At 39.7% G+C, this 12,162-nt stretch overlaps 1 protein-coding gene across 16 annotated transcripts in view; it reads left to right on the top strand.

The window, feature by feature from the left end:
- PUM1 (pumilio RNA binding family member 1) overlaps positions 1-12,162 on the top strand; it is a 122,020-nt gene that overhangs the window by 92,143 nt on the left and 17,715 nt on the right. For all 16 annotated transcript variants that reach the window (XM_057703251.1, XM_057703260.1, XM_057703243.1 and 13 more), the window contains 2 exons: positions 9,197-9,464; positions 10,750-10,879. In XM_057703251.1, the coding sequence (XP_057559234.1) occupies positions 9,197-9,464; positions 10,750-10,879 (398 nt within the window). The remainder of the gene's footprint in view (positions 1-9,196; positions 9,465-10,749; positions 10,880-12,162) is intronic.

Below are 12,162 nucleotides of genomic sequence, written 5' to 3'. Positions count from 1 at the left end.
TTTTCTCCATGGTATCATTTTCACACTTCCTCCCAGTAGACAGACACGTATTAGAATACTCTAAAAAACATCAGTGCCTGCATAGTTTTTCTCATTATTTATTCAACAATCACTTGTTGAGTGCCTGCTTATAGACTCTTGAAGGATTTTTTCATTACTTGTTTAAAGATCAAACTTCTATTTTTAAAAAACAACTTTAACTTGTATCTTACATACCATGAAATTTACCCATTTCGAGTGTACAATTCAATGGTTTTTAGTAACTTTCTGTACTGTACAACCATTAGCATAAGTCAGTTTGGTAATATTTTTACTCCCTCTGAAAGATTCCTCTTGACCATTTACAGTTAATCCTCATTTACACCTTTAGTCGCAGTCAACCACTGATCTACTTTCTTGTTTTTTTTTTGTTTTTCTGGTGGTGGCGGGGCAGGGGAGGGGAAGGCGTGCTGTGCGGCTTGTGGGTTCTTAGTTCCCGGACCAGGATTGAACCTGTGCCCCCTGCAGTGGAAGTGTGGAGTCCTAACCACTGGACCGCCAGGGAATTCCCTACTTTTTGTTTTTAAATTTGCCTTTTCTGGACATTTCATATAAATGGAACAATATGGTATGTGACCTCTTTTGTTTGCCTGCTTTCTCTTCAAACGTTTGAGATTTCATCCATGATGTAGTATATGTCAGTAGTTTCTTTCATTTTATGGATATACCACATTTTATCTAACCACTCACAGTTGAAGGATGTTTGTTGGTTACAGTTTTTGGCTATTAGAGATAATGCCGCTATGAACATTTGCATGCACGTTTTTCTGTGGACACAGTGTTTCATTTCTCTAGGAATAGAATTGCTGAATTGTATGTTGGTTTTATGTTAAACTTTCGGAGAAACTCAAACTGTTTTCCAGTTTGGTGCATTGTTTACATTCCCATCAGCAGTGTACAAGGGATTCCAGTTTCTCTACATCCTTGCCAACATTTGTTCTTATTTTTCTTACGTAATATAGCTGTTCTGGGAGGCATGAAATGGTTATGTGATTGTGGCTTTAATTTGCATTTCCCTAATGACAAATAATATATGACATATTTTTATGTGCTTATTACCATTTCATATATCTTTGGTGAAATGTCTGCTCATATTTTTTGCCCATTTTTGGATGTGGGTTGTTTGTCATTATTATGGAGTTGTAAGAATTGTTTATATATTCTGGATATGAGTCCTTTATCAGATAAGTGTTTTGCATATATGTATTTTCCTCTCGTCTTTTGCTTGTCTTTTATTTATTATTATTTTAAATATATATATATTTGTTTGGTACATTGGGTCTTCATTGCTGTGTGTGGGCATCCTCTAGTCGCAGCGAGCGGGGGCTACTCTTCGTTGTGGTGCGTGGGCTTCAGCAGTTGTGGCACACAGGCTCTAGAGCGCAGGCTCAGTAGCTGTGGCGCACAGGCTTAGTTGCCCTGTGGCATGTGGAATCTCCCCATACCAGGGATCGAACCCATGTCCTCTGCATTGGCAGGCAGATTCTTAACCACTGTGCTACCAGGGAAGTCCCTGTCTTTTTATTTTTATGATACTCTTTTGTTTTGGTTGTGCTGTGTGGCATGCAGGATCTTAGCTCCCCAACCAGGGACTGAAACCATGCCCCCTGCAGTGAAAGTGTGGAGTCTAACCACTGGCTGCCAGGGAAGTCCCGTCTTTTTTATTTTTAAATTTTTTTAAATGTTTTAATATAAGCCTTTATTATCAAATGAGATTTAACATTGAGGAGTTGTTCTGATCTCTGCTGGGCTCTTCATGAGTGTATGTATATTCAAGTGTAATTCTGTATGTTGTAACTCTAAAGCTCATCCCTGAGCTCATTGTGTTGCAGTTCTTTCTTCAATAATGTATTTAATTTGTTACAATGTTGCATCTGTTCCATGGTTTTTTTTGTTTGTTTGTTTTTTGCCTGGGAGGCATGTGGGATCCCAGCTCCCTGATCAGGGATTGGACAGCCCCCCTCCTCCCCCGCCCGCATTGGAAGGCAAAGTCCCAGCCACTGGACTGCCAGCGAAGTCCCTGAATGGTTGTTTTTTGAAGTGCAGTAGTTTTAATTTTGATGAGGTCCAGTTTATTATGCTTTCTGGTATAGAAATCGTTGCCCAACTCAAGATCTTAAAGATTTTCTCCTATGTTTTGTTCTAAAAATGTTGTTTTGGTTCTTAAAGCCTTTGATCCATTTTGAATTAATTTTCTGTATTTTATGAGGTGATTGTACATCTTTTTGCATGCATCATTTTCCCCAGCAAAGTTTTGAAATTTTTAGTGTGCAGGTCGTAAATGTTTTTGTTAAACTAGTCCATTTGTATTTTATTTTTCATATGCTATTGTGAATGGAATTCTAGTTTTGCTTTGGATTGTTTGTTGCTTGCAAGCATTTAGTTTTATTAACATGGTAGAATCCCTGTCTTCTTAAAATAGATTCTTCCTGTCCTTTAAATTCAAGGTTGTGTATGTCCTTAGTCCGTTAAGAAAAGCAAAGACCAAACAAAATGTTTTTTTCTGACCCTGCCTGAACTTCAGTAGATGTTTCTAATTTATTGTTCAGTAACCTGTACTGATTGCAGGTTGTTTACTAGTCATGTGTGTGCCTTTAGGCACTTCTCTGTTCTAAATAGAACTGTAGTATTTTGTGATTGATTACCTGGTTCTCTGAAGGGGACTTGTCATCTGTAAAACTAACCATGTTGAAAATTAACTTAGTTTGGATTCAGTGTTATGCACTAAAGACAATTACTCTTAGGCTTATTTTCATTTAGGGCTACCTGGCTGTGGTATTAAGGAGTGGATTGGGGAGAACTTATTTTATAAACACTTTGGTGGGCAGTGTTGCCTCTGCCTGTAATAAATACAGAGCCAGATGTTGGGGGCCTTGGGAATTTTTCTTTAAAAGGGAGAGAAGGCAGGGATTTGCCCATTAGACATCTTCTAGATCTCTGAGTACAGAAAGCAAAACCAGATGAATGAAAACATTTCCACATAGCAAGAGGATGGAAGACTAGATGGCTAGAAATACTAGAAAACCCTTTGTATAAGGTAACTGAAGCACATCTTAATTTAGCATAGTCAATTTTTGTCCATCTGTTTACTTATTATTTATTTTATATATTTTTGGCTGCGTCAGGTCTTTCGTTGCTGCACGTGGGATCTTTTGTTGCTCTGCTTGGGCTTCTCTCCAGTTGTGGTGTGCAGGCTCCAGGGCACGTGGGCTCTGTAGTTTGAGGCATGCGGTCTCTCTAGTTGGGGCATACGAGCTCAGTAGTTGTGGTGCACAGGCTTAGTTGCCCCAAGGCATGTGGGATCTTAGTTCCCTTACCAGGGATTGAACCCACATCCCCTGCATTGTAAGGTAGATTCTTTACCACTGGAGCACCAGGGAAGTCCCTCATCCATTTATTTTTAATCTGCATGTGTCTTTATTTTTATTTATTTATTGGCTGTGTTGGGTCTTTGTTGCTGTGCGTGGGCTTTCTCTAGTTGTGGCGAGTGGGGGCTGCTCTTTGTTGCAGTGTGTGGGTTTCTCATTGTGGTGGCTTCTGTTGTGGAGCACGGGCTCTAGGATGCCTGGGCTTCAGTAGTTGTGGCTCATGGGCTCTAGAGCGCAGGTGCAGTAGTTGTGACTCACTGGCTTGGTTGCTCCACAGCATGTGGGATCTTCCTGGACCAGGGGTCAAACCTCTGTCCCCTGCCTTGGCAGGTGGATTCTTAACCACTGGGCCACCAGGGAAGTCCCTTTGTCTTTATTTTTAAAGTGAATTTCTTACAGACAACGTATAGTTGGATTACATTTTTTGACCCACTTTGACAGTCTCTTTAATTAGTACATTTAGACCATTGACATTCAGAGTGATTATTGATATAGTTAGATTAATATTTACCATATCTGTTTTCTGTTTTTTTCTTTGTTTCTGTCTTCCACTCACTCTTTTCCTGCCTTTTGTGGTTTTAATTGAGCATTTTATATGATTCCATTTTATTTCCTTTCTTAACTTATCAGTTACACTACTTCCTTTTTTTTTTTAACTTTTAGTGGTTACCTTAGGATCATTATACATTTTTTAATACATTATTTATTTTTATTTATTGGCTGCCTTGGGTCTTCGTTGCTGCATGGGGGCTTTCTGTAGTTGCGGAGAGTGGGGGCTACTCTTCATTGCGATGCAGTGGGTTCTCATTGCAGGGGCTTCTCTTGTTGTGGACCACGGGCTCTAGGTGTGCGAGCATCAGTAGTTGGGGCGCGTGGGCTCAGTAGTTGTGGCTCTCGGGCTCTAGAGCACAGGCTCAGTAGTTGTGGCACACAGGCTTAGTTGCTCCGTGGCATGTGAGATCTTCCTGGACCAGGGATCGAACCCGTGTCCCCTGCATTGGCAGGCAGATTCTTAACCACTGTGCTGCCAGGGAAGCTCAGGATCATTATACACTTACAATTAATTTAGGTCCACTTTCAAGTAGGACTGTACGACTTCACATGTAGTGTGAGGACCTTATAATAACAAAATAATCTTAATCTTTTCCTCCCATCCTTTATGTCATTACTGTCATTCATTTCAGTTACATAAAAGCATATGTGTGTATAAATGTGTATGATATAAACATAAGCACACATAATTGAATACATTGTCGCTATTATTTGAGCAGACTTGTCAGATCAATTAAGAATAAGAGAAATAAAAGTTTTTATTTTACTTTTACTTATTCCTTTTTTTGATGCTCTTCCTTTATATAGATCAGTTTCTGGCCTGTATTATTTATACTTCTCTGTGAAGAACTTCTTTTAACATTTCTTTCAAGGCACATCTACTGGCAGCAAATCCCATCAATTTTTGTTTGCCTGAGAGAGTCGTTATTTCTCCTTCACTTGTGAAGGGTAATTTTTCAGGATACAGAATTCTAGGTTGGTGGGTTTTTTCCTCTCAAAACTTACACTCTTCTCTTCTTGCTCACATGCTTTTTGAGAAGTCAGATGTAATTCTTATCTTTGCTCCTCTGTAGCTAAGGTGTTTTCCCCCTGTGGCTTCTTTCAGTATTTTTTCTTTATCTTTGATTTTCTGTAATTTGAAAATGGTAGTTGGAGGTGTAGTTTTTTGGTCATTATCTTCCCATGGTTTCCTTGCACTTCTGGAGTCTGCAGTTTGGTGTCTGATATTAGAGAAATCCTTAGTCATTATTGCTTCAGATATTCCCTCTCTTCCTTTCTCTCCTTCTGGTATTCTCATTATGTGTATGTTACACCTTTTGTAGTTTGTTGTGTGTGTGGTTTTGTTGTTGTTGTTGTTGTTGGAGTCTTTGTTCTCTTTCCTTTTTTTTTTTTAAAAAGTAAATTTATTTATTTATTTATTTATTGGCTGTGTTGGGTTTTCGTTGCTGCGTACAGGCGTTCTCTAGTTGCGGCCAGCGGGGGCTACTCCTCATTGTGGTGCGCAGGCTTCTCACTGCAGTGGCTTCTCTTGTTGCAGAGCACAGGCTCAATGGTTGTGGCTCGTGGGCTCTAGAGTGCAGGCTCAATAGTTGTGGCGCATGGACTTAGTTGCTCTGCGGCATGTGCTATCTTCCCAGGGTAGGGATCGAACCCGTGTCCCCTGCATTGGCAGGCAGATTCGCAACCACTGCGCCAGCTAGGAAGTCCCTCCTTTTGTGTTTTTGAGGATTCTGTTGATAGATGCTCTAGCTCAGAGATTGTTTCCTCATGTGTCCAGTCTGCTAATAAGCCCATCAAAGGCATTCCTCATTTTGGTTACACTGTTTTTTATCACTGGTATTTCTTTTTTGGTTCTTTCTTAGGATTTCCATCTCTCTGTTTACATTTCCTGTCTATTTTTGCATGCTGTCTACTTTATCTTTTAGAGCCCTTAGCATATTAATCATAATTGTTTTAAATTCCCAGTCTGGTAATTTCAGTTCCCTGCCATGTATGTGATGTGTGCTCTTACTCTTCAAATTTTCTTTGCCTTTTGATATGCCTTACAGCTTATCTTTGATAGCCATGCCTAACATATCGAATGAAAGGAACTGCTGTAAATAGGTAATGTGGTGGGAAAGTGTTCTATAGACCTGTGATTAGGTCTCAGTCTTTTAGTGAGCCTGTGCCTCTGGACTGTCAACTTCAAAAGTGTTTCTTAGTTTTTTTCCTCCTTCCTTTAGTGGGAGAAGATAGTTGGAGTGGGCTGGAGTTGTGTATTTCAGCGTTCTCTGCACTGAGCATCTTAATTTGTCAGTTGCAGTTTGGGTTTTCTTAGTGTGGTGCTGGTTTGGGCAGTTGTGTCTACTCGAGTCCCTGGTTGGGTTAGCTGTGATGACCTGTATGTCTGTCTTTCCAGTCTTGAGGGCAGTGGTTTGCTCTGTGTCTTCCCCTCTCTTATGGATCCAAGAAGAATTGTTGGTTTTTCAGTCTGTTCAGCTTTTGCTTGTTACGTTAGGGTGGAGTGGTGACTTCCACACTCCTTACATGTGGAATGGGAAACCTGCACATGAACAAAAGATTTAAGCCTTTGATTTATGTGGAAATGTTGTCATAGGACATAGCACTAGGAGTTCCACCACTGTCAAAATATTATAGAAAACTTTGAAATCACTAGGAGGCTCCCTCAGAGGCCCTGCATGTAATATTCCTTTTAAAACATGTGTTAAAAGTCAAACATTTTCAGGGGCCACCTCCAGGGGATAGTAATTTGGGTATAAGCACACGTAGGTGTGTAAACTATGGTGAACTGGAAAACTCCTTTCTGCATATACTCCATCTGAAGAGCTGCAGTCAACAAATAATGATGATCTACTATTTGCCAGGTGCCTTTTCAGAAACAACCAGAAAACCACATTTTTAAGCAAAAATTTACTTTTAACCATCAGTTTAATGTTTAAAGAAAATTATTGGCCTGAGCAAACTATTCCCGTTAGCCATTAGTTTGCCATTTATAGTATAGTTCCGGGAGAAATTTCTTTTTCAGATTTGTGTACTTCCTTTCTCAGTAATTAAAAGCTGTGTGTGTGTGTGTGTGTGCCTGTGTATCCTGTCTGGCATCCAAGGACACCAGAGCCAAAAATCAAAACTTCAGGGCAGATGTATAAATCTGCCCATTATTCACTCCAGCCCTTTGTGTTATGGATTAGTCAGGATGCTCTTGGCCACAGTAACACAAAATCCAACTAATAGTGGCTTAAAACCATAGGTGCATTTGTTGGCTTGTATAACTGAAAGTATAGGGATAGGGCAGCGCTCAGGGTTGGTTCCCGTCATTCAGCCTTGTCACCAAGGACCTGGCTACATTCCATGTTAATTTGTATGTTTGTCAGGCCTTTTAGGAGTTTGTTTCTCTGTTGATTCGACTTTTCCCGAAGTGCTTTTGTTAGTGACCAGGTTCTTAAAATACCTTTAAATTGTTTTCAAAACTTTGTATGTTCACGCCATTCCTTCTTCTTAACCACGTTACTTGCTGTTACCACTCTCCCAGGACCTGCTGACCTACCTGATAACCACCTGTTTGTCCCCTGTCTCAAGCCAGGGAAGAAAAAATTGTTTTTGAATGGAATAAAGAGCAGCCATATGTCTGCTGTTCTCTTTTCTTATAAATCTCCTCTCTTCCTTTCCTTAAAGAAATGTTTTCCTTTGGATTAAGAAATACGGAATTTTGACAGGAATAATAGTTATGTCCTTTAGAGCAAGAAAACTGTATAACTGAGTCTGAAAATGAGTCTTGTGTAGTTGCAAGGGCAGTGACTCTGGAGTCAGAGTTCTGTGACAAATTCTGGCCATGATAATTTTGGGTTTTGTGTCTTTGGACAAGCATTTCACCTCTTTGGGCCTTAATTTTGTTACATAAATGGGAATTAAAGACTCCCTTTCCATAATGCCAGTGAGAATTTGATAGAAAGTGGATATGAAATACTTCTAGCGTAGAGCCTGGCATAGGACAAATGCTCAGTAAGTGGTTTTTATTTATTTTTTTTATTTATGTCAACAGATTTTAACGTGGAGCCATTTCCTTTCAGTCCCACTGTTTTCATTGAGACCCAGACCTTTGAACTTTGAAACCCGGCCCTAGAATTCTGTGGAGAAATCCAAGCTGAGTATCTTTTTGTAGCTACCATTAGACTCCAGACCAGACATTCATTCAAACTCTTCAGAGGTTAACAGGCAGTTCATGTTGGGTGACTTTTCTCATGGTTCCTGAATTGCTACTCATCTGCGCTCTTTGTGGTTTAAGTGGTATTTCTTACCTACTTTGCAGTGTAGGATTGGGGGAAACACACAACAGATGGCTTCACATCCTTTTCATAGTACAATCTAAAGTTTTTTTTAAAAAAAACTCACTATTGTAAAAAAAAAATACTGAAAATATATACTCAGTTTCTTTTATTCTGTTGTACCTTTTGAAAGGCATTTCAGTCTTATCTCTGTTTTATCTGTATAGGGATTCACAATGATTATTCTTTTGTCAGAAGTCAAAATGGCAACATCAGTGCTCCTGCTGTCAGTTCAGGCTGTATTCCAATAAAAGGAGTTAGATGCTGCCCATTCCTGATGAAGAACTTGAAAACCCTCCATTCCAAAGCATACGTCCTTTTTTCCTATCCTTTATGTCTAATCCGTGGCCTGGGTTGCCTTACTGATTTTCAAACTTCTATTATGCACAAAACCATGCCTTCAAAGCTTTTTGGGGGGATCCACTAAATAAAACAGACTAATTGGGGTACCCTGATTTTTTTTTTTTTTTTTTAAAGGAAGTGTTTCAGATGGGAGTGGGGATTATTTGCTGCTGGCAGGAATCTCCACAGAGATCAGAATGGAGAACCACTGAATTCTCTCTGCATTTTGTCTTTTCTGATCCTGGTGCTCAGGTGCTGGTTCACACAGCAGCAGCTTTCCTCATTGTTTTATTTACTAAGGGCTACACTAACCATTGCTCCATTATTGCTGGCCGTCTCCTATCAGTGGTTAATAGCATTCCCCTCTCAATTTTTGTGCAAAAGTTTTCTTCCAGCTTGGTGAGTTGGCCTTACGAAAGTCGTGTCAGTGATAGAATTGAATCTTAACACAAAAGCAACAGAATTGAAAGAAATCAAGGGTGATGTAGGATTTCATGTATGGGATGCTTTTTCCTCTCTTAAACAAAGTTCCTTAAGAATGAGTCTTGAGTTCTCCTGTTCTATAACCAACAGGAGGACTCACAAATGGCAGTGGAAGATACATCTCTGCTGCTCCAGGCGCTGAAGCCAAGTACCGCAGTGCAAGCAGTGCCTCCAGCCTCTTCAGCCCCAGCAGCACCCTTTTTTCCTCCTCCCGTTTGCGATACGGAATGTCTGATGTCATGCCCTCTGGTAGGAGCAGGCTTTTGGAAGATTTTCGAAACAATCGGTATCCCAATTTACAACTACGGGAGATTGCTGGGCATATAATGGAGTTTTCCCAAGACCAGCATGGGTCCAGGTGAGGACTTGGCTTTGGCACTTAAGGTAACTGAAATCTTAACGCTTTAAATCCCATGCTTCAGATAAGGTATACACTAAGTAAATTGCCATAAAATAATTGAAACACGGTTTGCCTTTTAGTATACTTCCTGTTACTTATTTCAGAGGGATGTGGCCATGAGGGTCACCAGATATACAGTGGTTGAGAATAGCCATTTAGTAATGTGAATCACATGCTGAAACAAACCTTTTTACCTTTCTGAAAGATTAGGCTGGTATTCCTTTGTTCATGAGAACCTCACAAAATGTCTAGCCTTTAAGAAAAACAGTAACATAAAGACATTTGTACACTTTTGCTACTTTAGTAGCTATTAAGAATCTTGCTCTCAGAAACTGCAAATGCAAATTTGGATCTCTAGGCTCGGGAGCAAGGTGGTGCCCACCACTTCTGTTGTTCCATTCTGTAGAAGTGAGAGTCTGCACAGAGGTTAGAAGATGTTATTATCAAACACAGAATTTAGCTTTGGTTACCCCTTCCTGTTCCAATGGACTTCACAGAAAGGGACCCTGGTCTTCAGGAAAAAGCAGAATTATGGTGACATCCACCCTTCTCTCTCCCTTTCTCTTTCTTTCTCTCTGATAGTTCCACCAAAACAGCTCCCAAAGAACCTACCCCCTCTTTAAGTTCTGCCAGCTTGCTACTGGGCAAGGATTTCTCATATTTAGATCCTAAAGGCCAGATTGAGAGAAAAATATGGTTTTTCTGAGATAGTCACCTGAGCTAAAAAAGGCAAACTTGAGTAGCTACTACTTTAGAAAGACATTGCACATAGATGACAACTGTTCCACAGCATTAATGAATATGTACTGCTTCATATGACTGTGAGTTAAAGACTATAATAAAGACGATAGGCTTTGAGTTTATTGATGTAGGACTGGTTTCTAAAAGAAAAAGTCTAGTAGAGTTCTCCCTGTGTTATGCCTGCCTTCACCCTCTTCTCTCTTTTCCTGCCCCCCTTTTCAGCTACCCCTCAACCCCACACATAAATACATGTCTTGTAATGAAACATACTAAAATTTAAGTAGACTTCTAAAAGCTCAGTTAAAATATTTTTTTTTCCTTTTTAGTAATTCTTCAGTGAAGTCAGCTCAAGTGATGTATTTAAGTAACACGATGCACACGCGCATGTGCACGCACACACACACACACATACGGTTTCAGAACTGGCACACTATGTAAATTGAGCTAACCTTTATATACTTTACAAGTCTTCCTAAAATGCCCTTTTTACTTTGCACTTCAGATTCATTCAGCTGAAACTTGAGCGTGCCACACCAGCTGAGCGCCAGCTTGTCTTCAATGAAATCCTCCAGGCCGCTTACCAGCTTATGGTGGATGTATTTGGAAATTACGTCATTCAGAAGTTCTTTGAAGTAAGCCTTTGTTCTTTCTGTCCTTTGACTTTAGAGAATCTCCACAGCATTGTGATTTTCATTAGCTGTTTTTAGAATCACAACTTCATTCCAGTACTCAAAATGAAGTGTGAGTGGTCTTTTTGAAGCGTGTTTAAATGTTTCTCCAATTCTTTAGCAGACGTGCACCGTTTAAATACCCCAGCAGATGATGCTAGTGTATTTTAGAAATGTGTTTGTAGAACCATTCTCCCCATTTAGGATCCAGCACAATATTTCTGATTGCTAAAATAGTTTCACCAAAAGTGTCATTTTTGGAGGAAAAATCCTTGTAAGATAATTTTAGCAGGACCACAGTAAAGTTCTGAAAATGAATTTTTAAAAACGGATTCCTAGAGAATTATCTTTGAATACCAACTCTAGTATTTTTTATCATAAACCACAGTCATGAGGATTGTTAAATGCTGCTTTTCGGGTGATCCTTCAGCCTTGATTCCTTACTGTTCTTGCATTAACCTGGACAGTGTCCACTCTGTTATCATCATCTTTGGAAAGGATTAATGAGATTGTCGGATCAATGTCTATTTCCTCTTCTAAACGAAAATGTCAGAAAGGCAGGGATTTTGCTAACCATTGTAGCCGTGGTGCACAGGTATCAACACCCCCATAATAAATCCAGAAAGGAGTGAAACACTGAGATGGAACATTTGGTACAGGAGGAGCATGCTGCAACTCTGCACATGCCCCCCAATGAAAGAAATTTGAAAACTTCTTATATTCTATTTTGTTTGATTTGTGTGAAGATTAAAAAAAAATGGCTCACTCACAGCTTTTATCTTCCCAGCTTTTCTCATAAAGACCTAAGTTCTTTGTTGCCGACTTTTCCAGCTATGGGTTAAGAAATCAACCTAAACATGACTCTTGTAATTTCAACTTTTGAATGCCGACTCACTGCCATTTTGTTACAGATATAAAAATATAGAGATCTCCAACTCCAGAGGTTAATGCAGCTGGGGTGGCTGAATGAACAGTGGGTTATAGCAGTATGATTTGGGACAAGCTAGAGAACTTCTCTGACTTAGAGAATGTCCCTGGACTTCAGTTCCCTTGTATGGAAAATGAGTGGGTTGGGCAGCCTTATTCATAAAGTCTCTTCCAGTCTCATGTGCTGGTCAATGAAAATAGAAAGCCAGGGATGGAGAAACAGTCTAGGAAGAGTTTTGACATTGTGCAGTCATACCCTTTGATTTTACTAACTTTCCCCCTGATTCTGCTGACTTGTATAAATAGACATTATCAATTTT

The sequence above is a fragment of the Hippopotamus amphibius genome, chromosome 1, assembly GCF_030028045.1.
Source record: "Hippopotamus amphibius kiboko isolate mHipAmp2 chromosome 1, mHipAmp2.hap2, whole genome shotgun sequence".
NCBI classification, from domain to species: Eukaryota; Metazoa; Chordata; class Mammalia; order Artiodactyla; family Hippopotamidae; genus Hippopotamus; species Hippopotamus amphibius.
Note: the sequence above shows the minus strand (reverse complement) of the source record. Positions and strands in the feature narration are given on the sequence as shown.